The 21612-nt window shown below is 43.3% G+C and overlaps 1 protein-coding gene across 1 annotated transcript in view; it reads left to right on the forward strand.

Moving 5' to 3' along the window:
• The first annotated feature begins 326 nt into the window (after window positions 1–326).
• LOC128697981 (transcription factor Sox-2) overlaps window positions 327–21612 on the forward strand; it is a 128731-nt gene continuing 107445 nt past the window's right edge. Inside the window, exon 1 of the mRNA XM_070097458.1 lies at window positions 327–2417. Within this exon, the coding sequence (XP_069953559.1) occupies window positions 1840–2417 (578 nt within the window). The 5' untranslated portion in view covers window positions 327–1839. The remainder of the gene's footprint in view (window positions 2418–21612) is intronic.

The raw sequence follows: 21612 nt of genomic DNA on the forward strand, positions 1-21612 counted from the left end.
GTTTGTATAAATTACTTGTTGCTGTGATTTATACGCGTATGCGCCATTGTTCGAATGGGCTGGGGGGGTAGGGGGTGTTTCTGGCTTAATGGGGCCTCAAATTCTTCGGCTAGACTCGGAGACGCGCCTTCAACTTCCATCCCTCCCCTCCCCCCCCCCTCCCGAAGAATCCCTTTCTCCGCTTCCAAACAATAAACTAGCAAATCCCACACTCTGGGCACCCCTGTGATTACATGAACCATCATAAGATTTAACATTTTAAGTGCCTATTTTATTTACTAACCCCCTAATTAAGCTGGGGGAAATTGGTGGATGAAATCGGGCCCAAGTTGCAGAAATTCAATTTCGAGGCGGAGTCCCTCCCCCCGCTGCCTCCCATTGGCTGCCGACAAAACTGATTTCGGGAACGTCACGGGATAGGCGGGGACCAATGAGGATGGTGGGCGGACCCATGGCCGTCCTGACTTGTGAGTTGACTGCACATTCCTCTATCCTCTAGTACAAGGCTCGGCGGGACCCGACTCTTGTAATATCCAGACCAGTGATTGCCGGAGAAGCGGATCCGTCGGCGGCACAAGCCAGAGAGGGAGGGATAGGAGGCTAGAGGCAAAGGGGTATATGTAAAAATAGGGGAGAGGCCTGGGATAGAGGTAGATGGCAAGTGGCAGGAAGATGGAGGGGGGGTTGCCGGCTAGAGCCAGCTGTGTTCAGCTCAATCTGGCCATCAGCAGCGGTCAGTAGTCGGGGGAAAATTCATAAAAATTGTCAATCTCTAGACCATGAATATGGCTGGGTGAGGCTGGTGGTTCTGGAGGCACGTAAGACCTCGGGGTCCTAGTGAGAGAGGGAGAGCATCCGGCCCTAGACAGCCTAAAAACCCCCGCCCGGATATCATAAACCTGATATCAGGTTCCGATAGCTGAGGAGGAGTGATAAGTACGCCGGCAGAGGAGGTTGAGTGTTATTACATTATCCGCAAAGCCTGGAGGCTCCGAAGGACTGGGATTCTTTGTTACAGGCTTCAGGCAACCTTCAGGCAGCCATCTTTGCCCCGAGTGTCGTATGTGAGAGCCTGTGAAGGGCGGACTGAGGGGTTAATAAGCTCCATACAGCCATGTGTGTATAGGTATGTATGATTCTTCCCTTCATCGTGTATTTCGTACAAGTACTCCCTTGCTGGGACTTGCCTCTCCTAATACACGAAGAAAAATGTGATTGGCCCGCCCCCTTGTGTGACGTCACGAGGCGCCGGCACCCTATTGGCCAGAGGGTTGTTGGGGAAGGATGGAGCCTCTCTCTGATTGGCCGGCGGGTTGTTGGGGGAGGATCAAGGCGCGCGCTGATTGGCCGGGCTGCGTGGATGGTGGAGTTTAGTCAATCGATAACACATCCCGAGTCGGAGCCAAATTAAAGGTAAATAATAGAGGGCTTTCACAGTGAACGGACGTGTATAGAGCGCTCTCTGTTGTGGCATTCATGTGACCCGCGTTACTCCAGCGACAATACAGTGAATAGTGTAGAGTGGAGACAACAAGTGGTGTTGTAACTAGCTAACTGTGCCGCTACGTCTAGCAATACGGCAAGCTAGAAAACGCGTGTTTTTTTTAAGAGTGCTTATCTTGGGCGTTCTCCGACGACTAAGTCACCATTGCCGGCGTCACGTCGTTCAGTGCCCTGGCGTCGGGCGCTGACCAGCTCACGGCGGTGGAGGGAGCCAGGAGCGTGTGGGAGCGCCGGTGGCGTAGCGGCAGTGGTAGACACGACACTGTGAGCTACAAGGAGCCCCGGGAAGCCGCAACACTGGAGTACTATAGCAGCGCGGCGCTCAAACCCTCCACCATGCTCACCCTCGACCCTCCGGACCTCAAGGGCGGCAGCTTACACTCTTCCCACCTGCCGCCCCACACCACCCACTCCACCCACTCCGTCCCCCACGCCCATCACAACTCCCACTCCCACACGTACTCCCTCTCCCACCATTCGTCCCTCACGTCCCTCAACTCGTCCCTCTCCTCGTCCCTATCCACTCCCTCCCTGGCCTCCGTCGGGACGATGAGCGCCCACTCCCCGCCGCAGACCCACGTCCCAACCCCCACCAACAACAACAACAGCAGCACCAACAACAACAACTCCTCCAACAACACCAGCAGCAACAGTAGCAACAGCAAGAGCAGCGCCTCCTCCTCCAACGCCGCCGCCGAGCGCGTCAAACGCCCTATGAACGCCTTCATGGTCTGGTCCAGAGGCCAGAGGCGCAAAATGGCGCAGGAAAACCCCAAAATGCACAATTCGGAAATCTCCAAGCGCCTCGGAGCAGAATGGAAGCTCCTTTCAGAGACGGAGAAGAGGCCGTTCATCGACGAGGCGAAGAGACTTCGAGCGGTGCACATGAAGGAACACCCTGACTACAAGTACAGGTACAGCCCGAACCCTAGCCATGAAACCCCATCAGTGGCCAGCCCTAGCAGCCCACTCACAGGCCCTACAACTATACTCCCACCACCAATGAATAATGTCAATAACCAAAAATCAAAATTTTTTATCTGATTCTCAAAAAATATTGATCGCTTTGAGGCTTTAAAAAACAGCCGTCAGAATGTCTCTTTCTCAAAGAATTAAAATCACGTTATATTCACTGCTAAATTTTTTACCCGATGCTAAAAAAAATGGAGAAAACATTTTTATTAGTCGGTGTGGAGGAAGTTGTTATTTAAAAAAAAATTACTCAAAAAAAAGTATATAATAGTACCTGAACAAAAACCTAAGATATTTTCTTGTACAAAAGGGGAAAAATCAAAATAAAAATCAAAGAGTCATAGCCCATCATTCAAATCAAGATATACAGTTGTGTATATACATTTATATATACATCTTTTTTTGCGTAGAATTTTTTTACTATATATATACATTTCAAGGGTCACACCGAGGCCTTTCCTCTCTCAGCTAAAGGAAGTGTGAGGCTAAGTTACCTAAAGCTCCCACAGAAGGGGTTTATCACGGTTACTGTTGGGCTCATCGTTGCCAGTTTTGTTGTGTGGTGATGATTAGTGATGAGTGGCTTGGCCTGGTGTGATGAACACTTTTTTTTTCTACTTTTGTTCTTTTTTTTTTTCTCTCTCTCTCTCTTTCTCTCGTGTTTCTGGCAGTAAATTGGGACTTTTTGCGTGATATTTGGGTCTCTGTTTTGGTCTGTGGTGGTGGTGGTGTTAATAGCAGCTGTACTGGGGTGTTTGTGTGTGTGTGTGTGTGTGTGTGTGTGTGTGTGTGTGTGTGTGTGTGTGTGGAGGGGGGATGTGATGCTCACCAAAGACTTTAAATTAGTTACACTGTCATCACCATTCCATTTTTCCCCTCTTCGTCCACCCCTTTCCACTTCCACTAGCACCACCACCACCACCCCCCCACCACCGCCACCACAACCACCACCACCACCACCACCAGCACCACCATCACCACCATCATCACCACCACCACCACCACCATCACCACCACCACCACCACCAACACCACCACCACCACCACCACCACCACCAACACCACCACCATCATCACCACCACCACCATCATCATCACCACCACCACCACCACCACAATCACCACCATCACCACCGCCACCACCACCACCACCATCATCACCACCACCACCACCACCATCTCCACCACCTGACCTTATAATTCAGAAAAAACACCGAGTGAAACAAAGGCCTCCACGGGTGTGCACTCAGATGGTAACCTCACCAGCTGTGCCCCACCTACCAACAGCTGGTAGACCAGTTTCACCATCTGAACAACCCCGTGGATCCCTCTCTCATCAGCTTACATGCTATACCAACGATATCTGATGCTGCTGCCTCTCTCACTCCGTCCCTCTCCCCCCCCCTTCTCTCTCTCTCTCTCTCTCTCTCTCTCTCTCTCTCTCTCTCTCTCTCTGTCTCTTTCTCTCTCTCTGTTAATGACGCAAATTCACCTTGGATTATCAATTATTTTTTGCTTGTTTGTTTGTTTAAGGGCTTATGGACGCATCTCACACTTCCTGAAGTGAGTGACCACCTACGCACTTTTTCTCTTCCTTAGTTTATAAGTAATTTATATATATATATATATATATATATATATATATATATATATATATATATATATATATATATATATATATATATATATATATATATATATATATATATACTTACTGATATTACAAATGCACACACATATATAAACACACATACACATCGTTAACTTACGTGTATAATTTAACACCTCGATAATATACACCTTGTATGAGCTGACTGTATATAAAGTATTTTATTTATTGTATTATTTGCTGTATTATTTGTTGCTCTTGTTGTATCAAGGGGGGGATGATTTCTACGTGTAGTGCCACGTGATGTTAATATCGTATTACTGTTGTTAAAATATCGTGTTGATAACGTCTTACTGACGTTATTATCATATTACTGGTGTTAATATAGTATTACTGATGTTAATATCTAATCACTGGTGTTAATACAGTATTGCTGATGTTAATATCGTATTACTGGTGTTAATGTCGTATTACTGATGTTAATATAGTATTACAGATGTTAATATCGTATTACTGGTGTTAATATCGTAGTACTGGTGTTAATATCGTATTACTGGTATTAATATCGTATTACTGCGGTTAATATCGTATTACTGGAGTTACTGTCGTATTATTGGCGTTAATATCGTATCACTGGTGTTAATATTAGTATTCTTGTTAATATCGAGTTAATATCGCTCTATTGGTGTTAGCTTCGTTGCTTGTGTTAATATCCATTTAATATCTTATTACTAGCGTTAATTTCGTTACTGATATTAATATCGAGTTTAATATCGCATGTGGGGTTAACTTCTTGTTAAAGTCTAGTGTTAATATCGTATTATTATCGTTGGTGGTGTTATTATGAAGGTAATATTGCAAGCTAGTGTTAATATCGTGTTCTTGTATTATTTTAAATAACATGTTAGTATTAATTTAAGGTTAATATCGATGCCGATAATACGATATTACCCTCGTGTTAATATAATATACTTGTGTTAATATTTTGGTAATATCTTTTGCTGGTGTTAATATAACGTAATCTGTTAATACAGTGTTAATATCGCATTTCTACGCTATATTAACAGGTTAATATTACGTATATTAACAAGTTAATATCGCGATTTATTAATATTAACAAGTTAATATCGTCATATTATTAATATTAACAAGATAATATCGCGATATTATTAATATTAACAAGTTAAAATCGCGATATAATTAGTTTTAGCAAGTTAATATCGCGTAGGAGAGGAAGCGACAATACTGCGCAGAGGCAGGAATATCGAGGTAATATTGTAAATGCGATAATATCGTTCGGTGACATTAATGGCGTCAACAACGCCTTAATATTGTGTCTCTTTTGGGGGTAATATCGTGTACCGACATTGATGCCGATGGCGCGGGTAATATCGTGTTAAGTGCTACTTCCGGTGATAATATTTACGTGTAAATGCGATGTAAAAATAATAATAATAATGATAATAATAATAGTATTAACATCGATATTAATTATAATAAAAATGTTAAAATCGATATTGATAGTAATATTAATAATAACGTTAATATCGATATTAAATATAATAATAATGTTAATATCTATACTAATTATAATAATAATACTGTTAATACCGATATTAATTATAATAATGATACTACTACTACTACTACTACTACTACTACTACTACTACTACTACTACTACTACTACTACTACTAATAATAATAATAATAATAGTAATAATAATAATAATAATAATAATAATAATAATAATAATAATAATAATAATAATAATAATAATAATAATAATAATAATAATATTAATATTGATATTAATTATAGTAATAATAATATTAATATCGATATTAATTATAACAATAATATTAATAACGATATTAATGATATTAATATAAGTATTAATACTAACATTAATAATATTAAGCAATACTGATATTTAATTTTAAAACTGATATTAAAAACATTATCAGTGTTCATTAATGTATATACATATATATACATATATATATACATATTTACACTTTTCCCCGTCGGTCTTTATATCGTCGGTCTCTGTCCGGTCTCAAATTGGAAAAGTAAATAATCCAGGAATGAGAACGATTTAGAAACAAACGGGAAAATATTAAGAAACAAACGGAAAAATATTAATATATATAAACGGAAAGTGCTGAAAACGGGAGATTTAAGAGACAAACGGGAACGTATTGAGGAACAAATGGGAAAGTCTTGAAAAGGGGGAAGTATTAAGCTGCGAACAGGAAATTAAAGAGACTAACGGGAAGCCACGGGGAAACAAACGGGAAAAGTAATAAAAATCAACGGGAATATATTAAGTGGAGGGTAAATGTAATGTTAAGTTTGTTAAGATTACCTTGGTGAGTGAGGCAATACCAACCTCCTGCCAGAGTGTGTATCTTTTAACAGGTTACCTTCTCCCACTTACTCTGAGAGTAACACTCGTCTTGCTGTCGTGTGTGTGTGAGTGTATTAATGTCATGTGTGTGTGTTACAGTCGTGTGTGCGTGTGTTACAGTCATGTGTGTGTGTTTTGCAGTCATATATGTGTGCGTGTTTTTTAGTCATGTATGTGTTACTGTTATGTGTGTGTTACAGTGTGTGTTACAGTCATGTGTGCATGTGTGCGTGTGTGCTCACCTAGTTTTTGTTGCAGGGGTCGAGTCGCAGCTCCTGGCCCCGCCTCTTCACTGGTCGCTACTAAGTCACTCTTCCTGCTCCATGAGCTTTATCATACCTCGTCTTAAAGCTATGTATGGATCCTGCCTCCACTACATCACTTCCCAAACTATTCCACTTCCTGGTAACTCTGTGACTGAAGAAATACTTCCTAACATCCCTGTGATTCATCTGTGTCTTCAACTTCCAACTGTGACCCCTTGTTACTGTGTCCCATCTCTAGAACATCCTGTCTCTGTCCACCTTGTCAATTCCTCTCAGTATTTTATATGTCGTTATCATATCCCCCCTATCTCTCCTGTCCTCCAGTGTCGTCAGATTGATTTCTCTTAACCTCTCCTCGTAGAACATACCCCTTAGCTCCGGGACTAGTCTTGTTGCAAATCTTTGCACTTTTTCTAGTTTCCTTGCGTGCTTGGCTAAGTGTGGGATCCAAACTGGTGCTGCGTACTCCAATATGGGCCTAACGTACAGGGTATAGGGTACAGGGTATAGGGTACAGGGTATAGGGTACAGGGTATAGGGTACACGGTATAAGGTACAGGGTACAGGGTCCTGAACGATGTGTGTTACAGTATGTGTGTGTGACAGTCATGTGGGTGTGTTACAATCATGTGTGCGTGTATTACAGTCATGTGCGTGTGTGTGTTACAGTCATGTGTACGTGAGTTAGTGATGTGTGCGTTTGTTAGTCATGTGTGTGCGTGTGTTACAGTCATGTGTGCGTGTGTTAGTCATGTGTGCGTGTGTTACAGTCATGTGTGCGTATGTTATAGTCATGTCAGCGTATTAATATCATGTGCACATGCAGTGTGCACATGCAGTGTGCACAAACCGACATGGTGCGCATCGCTTCGCTCTGTTGTTTGCGGTCGTTTTACTGCTCAGTTATTACGCTAATTTGTTTACGCTGACGGGGCGTATATCAGCGCATTTGCGTGAGTATGAAATGTGTGCCTTTGTGACGCTTGCGTACGTGCGTTTGTAACACATGCGTATGTGCATTTGTAACACGTGATCATGTGCGTTTGTAGCGCGTGCGTATGTGCGTTTATAATAACACATGCGTAAGCGCGTTTACAACGTGCGTATGTGCATTTCTAATGCGTGCGTTTGTGCTTGTAAAACGTGCATAAGTGCGTTTGTAACACATGCGTGTGTGTGTTTGTTTGTAACACATACGTGTGTGTGTGTGTTTGTAACACATGCGTATGTGCGTTTGCAAAACGTGCGTATGTGCGTTTTTTAGAAACGCACATACGCATGTGTTGTATGTGTGTGTGTGTGAACTTGCGTGCGTTCAATGCGTTCAATGCGTAATTAATTACCGTGGGTGATTGAATCACCTGGCGTGGGCACGTTCTGTTGTATCACACCCGCCCACACCCGCCCACACCCGCCCACACCCGCCCACACCCGCCCACACCCGCCCACACCCGCCCACACCTGCCTGTACAAGTTCTAACACGCCCACGCCTGCCCACCCACGATTACATAGTGTGTGATGGGTTGTGTTGCTGTGATTCATGGGTTGTGTTGCTGTGATTCATGGGTTGTTTTGCTGTGATTCATGGGTTGTGCTACTGTGATTCGTGGGTTGTGTTGCTGTGATTCATGGGTTGTGTTGCTGTGATTCATAGGTTGTGTTGCTGTGATTCATGGGTTGTGTTGCTGTGATTCATGGGTTGTGTTGCTGTGATTCATGGGTTCTGTTGCTGTGATTCATGGGTTGTGTTGCTGTGATTCATGGGTTGTGTTGCTGTGATTCATGAGTTGTGTTGCTGTGATTCATGGGTTGTGTTGCTGTGATTCGTGGGTTGTGTTGCTGTGATTCATGGGTTGTGTTGCTGTGATTCATGGGTTGTGTTGCTGTGATTCATGAGTTGTGTTGTTGTGATTCATGGGTTGTGTTGCTGTGATTCATGGGTTGTGTTGCTGTGATTCATGGGTTGTGTTGCTGTGATTCATGGGTTGTGTTGCTGTGATTCGTGGGTTGTGTTGCTGTGATTCATGGGTTGTGTTGCTGTGATTCATGGGTTGTGTTGCTGTGATTCATGGGTTGTGTTGCTGTGATTCATGGGTTGTGTTGCTGTGATTCGTGGGTTGTGTTGCTGTGATTCATGGGTGTGTTGCTGTGATTCATGGGTTGTGTTGCTGTGATTCGTGGGTTGTGTTGCTGTGATTCATGGGTTGTGTTTCTGTGATTCGTGGGTTGTGTTGCTGTGATTCATGGGTTGTGTTGCCGTGATTCATGGGTTGTGTTGCTGTGATTCATGGGTTGTGTTGCTGTGATTCATGGGCTGTGTTGCTGTGATTCATGGGTTGTGTTGCTGTGATTCATAAGTCGTATTGCTGTGATTCATGGGTTGTGTTACTGTGATTCATGGGTCGTGTTGCCATGATTCATGGGTTGTGTTGCTGTGATTCATGTGTTGTGCTGCTGTGATTCATGGATTGTGTTGCTGTGATTCATGGGTTGTGTTGCTGTGATTCATGGGCTGTGCTGCTGTGATTCATGGGTTGTGTTGCTGTGATTCATGGGTTGTGTTGCTGTGATTCATGGGTTGTGCTGCTGTGATTCATGGGTTGTGTTGCTGTGATTCATGGGTTGTGTTGCTGTGATTCATGGGTTGTGTTGCTGTGATTCATGGGTTGTGCTGCTGTGATTCATGGGTTGTTTTGCTGTGATTCATGGGCTGTGCTGCTGTGATTCATGGGTTGTGTTGCTGTGATTCATGGGTTGTGTTGCTGTGATTCATGGGTTGTGCTGCTGTGATTCATGGGTTGTGTTGCTGTGATTCATGGGCTGTGTTGCTGTGATTTATGAGTGGTGTTGCTGTGATTCATGGGTTGTGTTGCTGTGATTCATGAGTTGTAATGTGGTGATTCATGGGTTGTGTTGCTGTGATTCATGGGTTGTAATGCGGTGATTCATGGGTCGTGTTGCTGTGATTCATGGGCTGTGTTGCTGTGATTCATTGGCCATGAGTCGTGTTGCTGTGATTCGTGGGTTGTGTTGCTGTGATTCATGGGTTGTAATGCGGTGATTCATGGGTCGCCTAGCTGTGATTAATGGGTTGTGTTACTGTGGTTCATGGGTTGTGTTGCTGTGATTCATGGGCCACGGGTCGTGTTGCTGTGATTCGTGGGTTGTGTTGCTGTGATTCATGGGCCATGGGTCGTGTTGCTGTGATTCGTGGGTTGTGTTGCTGTGATTCATGGGTCGGGTTACTGTGATTCATGAGCCGTGTTGCTGTGATTCATTGGTCGTGTTGCTGTGATTTATGGGTCGTGTTACTGTGATTCATGGGTCGGGTTATTTTGATTCAAGGCTCGTGTTGCTGTGATTCATGGGTTGTGTTGCTGTGTTTCATGGGTTGTGTTGCTGTGTTTCATGGGTTGTGTTGCTGTGTTTCATGGGTTGTGTTTCACTGTTTCATGGGTTTCACTGTGATTCATGGGTCTTGTTTCACTGTTTCATGGGTTGTGTTTCACTGTATTTCATGGGTTGTGTTTCACTGTATTTCATGGATTGTGTTTCACTGTGTTTTATGGATTGTGTTTCACTGTTTCATGGGTTTTTCACTTTGATGCATGGGTCGTGTTTCACTGTTTCATAGGTCGTTTTTCACTGTTTCATGGGTCGTTTTTCACTTTGATGCATGGGTCGTGTTTCACTGTTTCATAGGTCGTTTTTCACTGTTTCATGGGTCGTGTTTATCTGTGTGTTACATGGGATGTGTTTCATTGTGTTTCATGAGTTGTGTTTCACTGTGTTACATGGGTTGTTTCACTGTGTTTCATGCGTTGTGTTTCACTGTGTTACATGGGCTGTGTTTCACTGTGTTTCATGCGTTGTGTTTCACTGTGTTTCATGGGCTGTGTTTCACTGTGTTTCTTGGTTTGTTTCACTGTGTTTTATGGGCAGTGTTTCACTGTGTGTTTCATGGGTTGTGTTTCGCTGTGTTTCATGGGTTGTGTTTCAATGTGTTTCATGTGTTGTGTTTCACTGTGTTTCATGGGTTGTGTTTCACTGTGTTTCATGTGTTGTGTTTCACTGTGTGTTTCATGGGTTGTGTTTCACTGTGTTTCATGGGTTGTGTTTCACTGTGTTTCATGGGTTGTGTTTCACTGTGTTTCATGGGTTGTGTTTCACTATGTTTCATGGGTTGTGTTTCACTGTGTTTCATGGGTTGTGTTTCACTGTGTTTCATGGGTTGTGTTGCTGTGTTTCATGGGTTGTGTTTCACTGTTTCATGGGTTTCACTGTGTTTCATGGGTTGTGTTTCACTGTGTTTCATTGGTTGTATTTCACTGTGTTTCATGAGTTGTGCTTCACTATGTTTCATGGGTTGTGTTTCACTGTGTGTTTCATTAGTTGTATTTCACTGTGTGTTTCATGGGTTGTGCTTCACTGTGTTTCATTAGTTGTGTTTCACTGTGTTTTATTGGTTGTGTTTCACTGTGTGTTTCATTGGTTGTATTTCACTGTGTTTCATGGGTTGTGCTTCAATGTATTTCATGTGTTGTGTTTCACTGTGTTTCATGGGTTGTGTTTCACTGTGTTTCATTGGTTGTGTTTCACTGTGTGTTTCACGGGTTGTTTCAATGTATGTTTCATGGGTTGTGTTTCACTGTGTTTCATGGGTTGTGTTTCACTGAGTTTCATGGATTGTTTCACTATGTTTCATGGGTTGTGTTTCAATGTTTTTCATGGGTTGTGTTTCTCTGTGTGTTTCATGGGTTGTGTTTCACTGTGTGTTTCATGGGTTGTTTTTCAATGTGTTTCATGGGTTATGTTTCACTGTGTGTTTCATAGTTTGTGTTTCACTGTGTGTTTCATGGGTTGTGTTTCACTGTGTTTCATGGGTTGTGTTTCACTGTGTGTTTCGTGGGTTGTGTTTCACTGTGTGTTTCGTGGGTTGTGTTTCACTGTGTTTCATGGGTTGTGCTTCACTGTGTTTCATGGGTTGTGCTTCACTGTGTTTTATAGGTTGTGTTTCACTGTGTTTCATGGGTTGTGCTTCACTGTTTCTCATGGGTTGTGTTTCATTGTGTTTCATGGGTTGTGTTTCATTGTGTTTCATGGATTGTTTTTCACTGTGTGTTTCATGGGTTGTGTTTCACTGTGTTTCATTGGTCGTGTTTCACTGTTTCATGGGTTGTGTTTCATTCAGCTATATACACCTCTCAGTGTATATACACTGACAGATACACATTTCTGTTCGTATGTATTGAGAGATAAATACATCTCTGCATATATACATTAATATGCACACTTCTTAAATTGCATATTCGCCATTGTCCTGGATGTATATACCAGCATACACTAAGTATGATAGTCTGATCATAATGTTCAAAGTCATGTAGACCCACTGTGTGTGATAAACCACATTGTGGGTGATAAACCACACTGTGGGTGATAAACCACACTGTGGGTGATAAACCACATTGTGGGTGATAAACCACACTGTGAGTGATAAACCACACTGTGAGTGACAAACCACATTGTGGGTGATAAACCACACTGTGGGTGATAAACCACATTGTGAGTGATAAACCACATTGTGAGTGATAAACCACATTGTGGGTGATAAACCACATTGTGAGTGATAACCCACACTGTGGGTGATAAACCACACTGTGAGTGATAAACCACACTGTGAGTGATTAAACCACACTGTGGGTGATAAACCACACTGTGGGTGATAAACCACACTGTGGGTGATAAACCACACTGTGGGTGATAAACCACACTGTGAGTGATAAACCACACTGTGAGTGATAAACCACACTGTGAGTGATAAACCACACTGTGGGTGATAAACCACACTGTGGGTGATAAACCACACTGTGGGTGATAAACTACACTGTGGGTGATAAACCACACTGTGGGTGATAAACCACACTGTGAGTGATAAACCACACTGTGAGTGATAAACCACACTGTGGGTGATAAACCACACTGTGGGTGATAAACCACACTGTGAGTGATAAACCACACTGTGGGTGATAAACCACACTGTGAGTGATAAACCACACTGTGAGTGATAAACCACACTGTGGGTGATAAACCACACTGTGGGTGATAAACCACACTGTGGGTGATAAACCACATTGTGGGTGATAAACCACACTGTGAGTGATAAACCACACTGTGGGTGATAAACCACACTGTGAGTGATAAACCACACTGTGAGTGATAAACCACACTGTGGGTGATAAACCACACTGTGAGTGATAAACCACACTGTGGGTGATAAACCACACTGTGGGTGATAAACCACACTGTGGGTGATAAACCACACTGTGGGTGATAAACCACACTGTGGGTGATAAACCACACTGTGGGTGATAAACCACACTGTGAGTGACAAACCACACTGTGGGTGATAAACCACACTGTGGGTGATAAACCACACTGTGGGTGATAAACCACACTGTGGGTGATAAACCACACTGTGGGTGATAAACCACACTGTGGGTGATAAACCACACTGTGAGTGACAAACCACACTGTGGGTGATAAACCACACTGTGGGTGTTAAACCACACTGTGAGTGACAAACCACACTGTGGGTGATAAACCACACTGTGGGTGATAAACCACACTGTGGGTGACAAACCACACTGTGGGTGATAAACCACACTGTGGGTGATAAACCACACTGTGGGTGATAAACCACACTGTGAGTGACAAACCACACTGTGGGTGATAAACCACACTGTGGGTGATAAACCACACTGTGAGTGACAAACCACACTGTGGGTGATAAACCACACTGTGGGTGATAAACCACACTGTGGGTGATAAACCACACTGTGGGTGATAAACCACACTGTGGGTGATAAACCACACTGTGGGTGATAAACCACACTGTGGGTGATAAACCACACTGTGAGTGACAAACCACACTGTGGGTGATAAACCACACTGTGGGTGATAAACCACACTGTGGGTGATAAACCACACTGTGGGTGATAAACCACACTGTGGGTGATAAACCACACTGTGAGTGACAAACCACACTGTGGGTGATAAACCACACTGTGGGTGATAAACCACACTGTGAGTGACAAAGCACACTGTGGGTGATAAACCACACTGTGGGTGATAAACCACACTGTGGGTGATAAACCACACTGTGGGTGATAAACCACACTGTGGGTGATAAACCACACTGTGGGTGATAAACCACACTGTGAGTGACAAACCACACTGTGGGTGATAAACCACACTGTGGGTGATAAACCACACTGTGAGTGACAAACCACACTGTGGGTGATAAACCACACTGTGGGTGATAAACCACACTGTGGGTGATAAACCACACTGTGGGTGATAAACCACACTGTGGGTGATAAACCACACTGTGGGTGATAAACCACACTGTGGGTGATAAACCACACTGTGAGTGATAAACCACATTGTGGGTGATAAACCACACTGTGGGTGATAAACCACATTGTTGGTGATAAACCACACTGTGGGTGATAAACAACACTGTGGGTGATAAACCACACTGTGGGTGATAAACCACACTGTGGGTGATAAACCACACTGTGGGTGATAAACCACACTGTGGGTGATAAACCACACTGTGGGTGATAAACCACACTGTGAGTGATAAACCACATTGTGGGTGATAAACCACACTGTGAGTGATAAACCACATTGTGGGTGATAAACCACACTGTGGGTGATAAACCACACTGTGGGTGATAAACCACACTGTGGGTGATAAACCACACTGTGGGTGATAAACCACACTGTGGGTGATAAACCACACTGTGGGTGATAAACCACACTGTGGGTGATAAACCACACTGTGTGATAAACCACACTGTGGGTGATAAACCACACTGTGTGTGATAAACCACACTGTGGTTGATAAACCACACTGTGGGTGACAAACCACACTGTGTTATAAACCACACTGTGGGTGATAAACCACACTGTGTGTTATAAACCACACTGTGGTTGATAAACCACACTGTGGGTGATAAACCACACTGGGTGATAAACCACACTGTGGGTGATAAACCACACTGTGGGTGATAAACCACACTGTGGGTGATAAACCACACCGTGGGTGATAAACCACACTGTGGGTGATAAACCACACTGTGGGTGATAAACCACACCGTGGGTGATAAATCACACTGTGGGTGATAAACCACACTGTGGGTGATAAACCACACTGTGGGTGATAAAGCACACTGTGGGTGATAAACCACACTGTGGGTGATAAACCACACAGTGGGTGATAAACCACACTGTGTCTGATAAACCACACTGTGGGTGATAAACCACACTGTGGGTGATAAACCACATTGTGGGTGATAAACCACATTGTGGGTGATAAACCACACTGTGTGTGATAAACCACACTGTGGGTGATAAACCACACTGTGGGTGATAAACCACATTGTGGGTGATAAACCACATTGTGGGTGATAAACCACACTGTAGGTGATAAACCACACTGTGGGTAATAAAGCCATACTGTTGGTGATAAACCACACTGTGGGTGATAAACCACACTGTGGGTGATAAACCACACTGTGGGTGATAAACCACACTGTGGGTGATAAACCACACTGTGGGTAATAAAGCCATACTGTTGGTGATAAACCACACTGTGGGTGATAAACCACACTGGGTGATAAACCACACTGTGGGTGATAAACCACACTGTGGGTGATAAAGCCACACTGTTGGTGATAAACCACACTGTGGGTGATAAACCACACTGTGGGTGATAAGCCACACTGTGGGTGATAAATCACACTGTATATGATAAACCACACTGTGGGTGATAAACCACACTGTGGGTGATAAACCACACTGTGGGTGATAAACCACACTGTGGGTGATAAATCACACTGTGGGTGATAAACCACATTGTGGGTGATAAACCACACTGTGGGTGATAAACCACACTGTGGGTGATAAACCACACTGTGGGTGATAAACCACACTGTGGGTGATAAACCACACTGTGGGTGATAAACCACACTGTGGGTGATAAAGCCACACTGTTGGTGATAAACCACACTGTGGGTGATAAACCACACTGTGGGTGATAAACCACACTGTGGGTGATAAACCACACTGTGAGTGATAAACCACACTGTGGGTGATAAACCACACTGTGGGTGATAAACCACACTGTGGGTGATAAACCACACTGTGGGTGATAAACCACACTGTGGGTGATAAACCACACTGTGGGTGATAAACCACACTGTGGGTGAAAAACCACACTGTGGGTGATAAAACCACATTGTGGGTGATAAAGCCACACTGTGGGTGATAAACCACACTGTGGGTGATAAACCACACTGTGGGTGATAAACCACACTGTGGGTGATAAACCACGCTGTGGGTGATAAAGCCACACTGTGGGTGATAAAGCCACACTGTGGGTGATAAAACCACACTCTGGGTGATAAACCACACTGTTGGTGATAAACCACGCTGTGGATGATAAAGCCACACTGTGGGTGTAAAGTCACACTGTGGGTGAAAAGCCACAACGTGGGTAATAAAATAGTACTGGGTGATAAGCCTTGAAGTGATAAATTGGTGTAGCGGAGCAGAATCCCCCTCTTCTTCCTCGGATCAAACTCCCCTTACCTCCTAATTCTCCCTTAAAAGGGGCTGTTACTATACAGCGTTGTTTCAGCCTAGAGAGAACGAGTGATTTAAAGAGGATCATTACTGGCATCACTGTTGTGATTCTTGAAAGTGAGATCCTAAGACATAGTCGCTCTACACTCCTTTTTTTTTAACGCAAAAACTGAAATTTGCCCATACTGAATATCATATTGCCTTTAGTGGCTCACTGGAAGACTTGGTTTATATCTGCTTCGAGATTCACATTATACTCATTTCAGTGTCAACAGATTGACTGATGTTGTAGTGGTCAGACTTAGCCTTGAGTATAGGTACCTCTGACAGTCTGACAAACACAGACTGACTGAACTACACTGTGGGTGATAAACCCACTGTGGGTGATAAACCACACTGTGGGTGATAAACCACGCTGTGGGTGATAAACCACACTGTGGGTTATAAACCACTCTGTGGGTGATAAACCACACTGTGGGTGATAAACCACACTGTGGGTGATAAACCACACTGTGGGTGATAAACCACACTGTGGGTGATAAACCACACTGTGGGTGATAAACCACACTGTGGGTGATAAACCACACTGTGGGTGATAAACCACACTGTGGGTGATAAACCACACTGTGGGTGATAAAGCCACACTGTGGGTGATAAAACCACACTCTGGGTGATAAACCACACTGTGGGTGATAAAGCTACACTGTGGGTGAAAAGTCACACTGTGGATGATAAAGCCACACTGTGGATGATAAAGCCACAGTGTGGATGATAAAGCCACACTGTGGATGATAAAGCCACAGTGTGGATGATAAAGCCACACTGTGGGTGATAAAGCCACACTGTGGGTGATAAAGCCACACTGTGGATGATAAAGCCACACTGTGGATGATAAAGCCACAGTGTGGATGATAAAGCCACACTGTGGGTGATAAAGCCACACTGTGGGTGATAAAGCCACACTGTGGATGATAAAGCTACAGTGTGGATGATAAAGCCACACTGTGGGTGAAAAGCCACACTGTGGGTGATAAAGCCACACTGTGGATGATAAAGCCACAGTGTGGATGATAAAGCCACACTGTGGGTGAAAAGCCACACTGTGGGTGATAAAGCCACACTGTGGATGATAAAGCCACAGTGTGGATGATAAAGCCACACTGTGGGTGAAAAGCCACACTGTGGGTGATAAAGCCACACTGTGGGTGATAAAGCCACACTGTGGGTGAAAAGCCACACTGTGGGTGATAAAGCCACAGTGTGGATGATAAAGCCACACTGTGGGTGAAAAGCCACACTGTGGATGATAAAGCCACACTGTGGGTGAAAAGCCACACTGTGGATGATAAAGCCACACTGTGGGTGATAAAGCCACACTGTGGGTGAAAAGCCACACTGTGGATGATAAAGCCACACTGTAGGTGATAAAGCCACAGTGTGGATGATAAAGCCACACTGTGGGTGATAAAGCCACAGTGTGGATGATAAAGCCACACTGTGGATGATAAAGCCACACTGTGGGTGATAAAGCCACAGTGTGGATGATAAAGCCACAGTGTGGATGATAAAGCCACGGTGTGGATGATAAAGCCACAGTGTGGATGATAAAGCCACAGTGTGGATGATAAAGCCACATTGTGGGTAATAAAATAGTACTGGGTGATAAGCCTTGAAGTGATAAATTGGTGTAGGGGAGCAGAATCCCCCTCTTCTTCCTCGGATCAAACTCCCCTTACCTCCTAATTCTCCCTTAAAAGGGGCTGTTACTATACAGCGTTGTTTCAGCCTAGAGAGATCGAGTGATTTAAAGAGGATCATTACTGGCATCACTGTTGTGATTCTTGAAAGTGAGATCCTAAGACATAGTCGTTCTACACTACTGTTTTTTTTAACGCAAAAACTGAAATTTGCCCATACTGAATATCATATTGCCTTTAGTGGCTCACTGGAACACTTGGTTTATATCTGCTTCGAGATTCACATTATACTCATTTCAGTGTCAACATAAGAACATAAGAAAGGAGGAACACTGCAGGAGGCCTGCTGGCCCATACTAGGCAGGTCCTTTACAATTCATCCCACTAACAAAACATTTGCCCAATTTTCAATGCCACCCAAGAAATAAGCTCTGATGTGAAAGTCCCACTCAAATCCAACCCCTCCCACTCATGTACTTATCCAACCTAGATTTGAAACTACCCAAAGTCCCAGCCTCAATAACCCAACTAGGTAGACTGTTCCACTCATCAACTACCCTATTTCCAAACCAATACTTTCCTATGTCCTTTCTAAATCTAAACTTATCTAATTTAAATCCATTACTGCGGGTTCTCTCTTGGAGAGACATCCTCAAGACCTTATTAATATCCCCTTTATTAATACCTATCTTCCACTTATACACTTCGATCAGGTCTCCCCTCATTCTTCGTCTAACAAGTGAATGTAACTTAAGAGTCTTCAATCTTTCTTCATAAGGAAGATTTCTAATGCTATGTATTAATTTAGTCATCCTACGCTGAATATTTTCTAACGAATTTATGTGCATTTTGTAATACGGAGACCAGAACTGAGCTGCATAATCTAGGTGAGGCCTTACTAATGATGTATAAAGCTGCAGTATGACCTCTGGACTTCTGTTGCTTACACTTCTTGATATAAATCCCAGTAATCTATTTGCCTTATTACGTACGCTTAGGCATTGCTGTCTTGGTTTAAGGTTGCTGCTCACCAGATTGACTGATGTTGTAGTGGTCAGACTTAGCCTTGAGTATAGGTACTTCTGACAGTCTGACAAACACAGACTGACTGATGTTAAATATAGGTATTTCCGGCAGTCTGACAAACACAGACTGATTGATGTTGTAGTAGCCAGACTTGAGCTTGAACACAGGTACTTCTGGCAGTCTGATGACCAATGGACATACAATGGTCTCTCATACACTATACGCTTCACTGTCCTATTGAGGAATGTAGAAATAGACAGTAGAATAACATATATGAAATGTCAAGGCATCTTATCAATAAAAATAAGATACTTGCATATTAAGCAAATGTTATAAATTTGCTAGCAACAGATAAGAAATAATCTGTAGATATATGTTAGAAGCAATGCTGGTAATTAACCATTTATGGACTAGTTCCTAGGCCTTTTGTGTGTTGATATACTCTTGCGCTACCGTCCACTGCCTGGGTGTCGGGGTGCGCAATAAACCAGCTGCTTCGGCGGCAAAATCTACAATCTTAATCCTCAATGGGCGCCACTCTCATACAAATTCTTGCAAAGGATGATGCGGAGTTATGATTTATGTCCCCATCTATGTCAGATATGAGGAAGAGGAAAAGGATGGGGACGAGCCTTAAGACTTGGGGGAACAGAGGTTTTTTCACTGTGGCAGCCACTGATTTAACTCTGTTTACCACTGCTCTTTGCATTCTGGTTGTCAGTTGAAAAAAATCTGCTCGCCTTTTCTTTTGCACGCATTTTTGTCCGCTATTACACCATGATCGTACATATTAAATTTCTTTTGCAAAGTCAATTCATATTATATATACAATTTGTATGTCTTCCAGCGCATCGAAGGCCATGTCATAGTGGTCCGGTAGCTGCGAGAGGCAGGAGTGATCTGTTATACATCAATGTCACCCTAACTTGCATTTGTGGTCACAGTGGTGCCTATGCTAACCTTCCTATGGTGTATAAATATACCTAGTTGGATGAATCTTATTGTGGCTAGCTGGTCTAGTGGCTAACGCGACGGTCTGGAGTTTTATGACTCTCTGATCGCGGGTTCTAACCCCGCCCGTGGCATGGTTTGTTTTATGTCACCCTAGGTTGTGCATGTGTTGTGAATCCATGTGATTTTGCTTGTTAGAACCATTTCAATGATTTTTTATATTGTGGGACATCAGTGCCATCGGTCTATAGTTCTTCGCTATAGCTTTGCTGCCACTTTTGTGGAGTGGGGCTGTATCCGCGTCAATTTTCAATCTCCATAAAATATTTCAGGCCCCAGACAGGGACTTCTCGCTGTTGTTGTGCGTGTTTCGTTGAGGACACGACGATTCATTCGTCCCCAGTTAATGCTCTTGTTGTTGAAAGTTGAAATCGATGACATCCCTATGACTTCGTAATTTACAGGTTGAAATCGGTAACAGCTCAGGACGCCTCTGCACGAACTCCGATCTGGTCCTCATCTGAATTTACAATGTTCGAAGCTGCAATATTTCGTACCGGATCATCATTATTCGTGAATATAAGACCAAGTGGGATAATTTCCTGGGCTTGTCGGCTCCTGTATTAGCTACCTATGGGAGAATTTCTCACAGTCTTGGTGTTGTTAGAAGTGATCAAGGACCCAGGACCGAAACGTGCTCACGTGCTCGCGTGTCTTGCTTAACTAATCTATCGGTATGTATTACCAATTTTTATACCATGAGTAAGGATACGTGTGCAGCAGTTAGGACGCTTTATTCCCAATACCTGAGGATATATAAGCGGTGAAGGTGTGTTCATGGCAGTGCGATATATCACTGTCGTAATGAGAGTAACACAAGTTCAGTGATTTCAAAGTGTTCGTCTGAGCTGCCTCCTGTCATTATGTCTGTTATTACGGCAAGTGCTATAATTGAGCAGAAAGTGCTATAACTGGACAGAAAGTGCTATAACTGGGCAGAAAGTGTTATAATTATGCAGAAAGTGTTACAACTGGGCCCAAAGCGCTATAACTAGGCAGAAAGTGCTATACCTGCTCTCAGAGCACTGTAACCGACCGCAAAATGCTATAACTACCCAGAATGTGCTATAACCGGGCATAAAGTGTTATAACTGGGCATAATTATGACTTCGATGTCTGTAATGATTATTAATGCTTATAACATTCACTCGGTTGCTTATTAGATTTTAGATTTTGCCACCGAAGTGACTAGTTTATTGCGCACCTCATATCCATCCTATGGAGGGTATCGCAAGAGCATATGGATACACAATAGGCCTAGGAACTAGGCCCCAAAAGGGTTAACAGGAGTATACATTTGGATTTATACCTACAGTTCACTTATCTGTTACAAGCAAATTTAGGAAATTTGCTTAGTATATCTGGTATCCTTTAAGATATCTTGACATGTCACATAGGTTATTATACTATCTGTATATTCCTCAATAAGGGTCAATTAAGCACAACGTGTTACCTTTGCTTATTACTTG

Source organism: Cherax quadricarinatus, chromosome 58, assembly GCF_038502225.1.
Source record: "Cherax quadricarinatus isolate ZL_2023a chromosome 58, ASM3850222v1, whole genome shotgun sequence".
In the NCBI taxonomy this organism is placed as follows: domain Eukaryota; kingdom Metazoa; phylum Arthropoda; class Malacostraca; order Decapoda; family Parastacidae; genus Cherax; species Cherax quadricarinatus.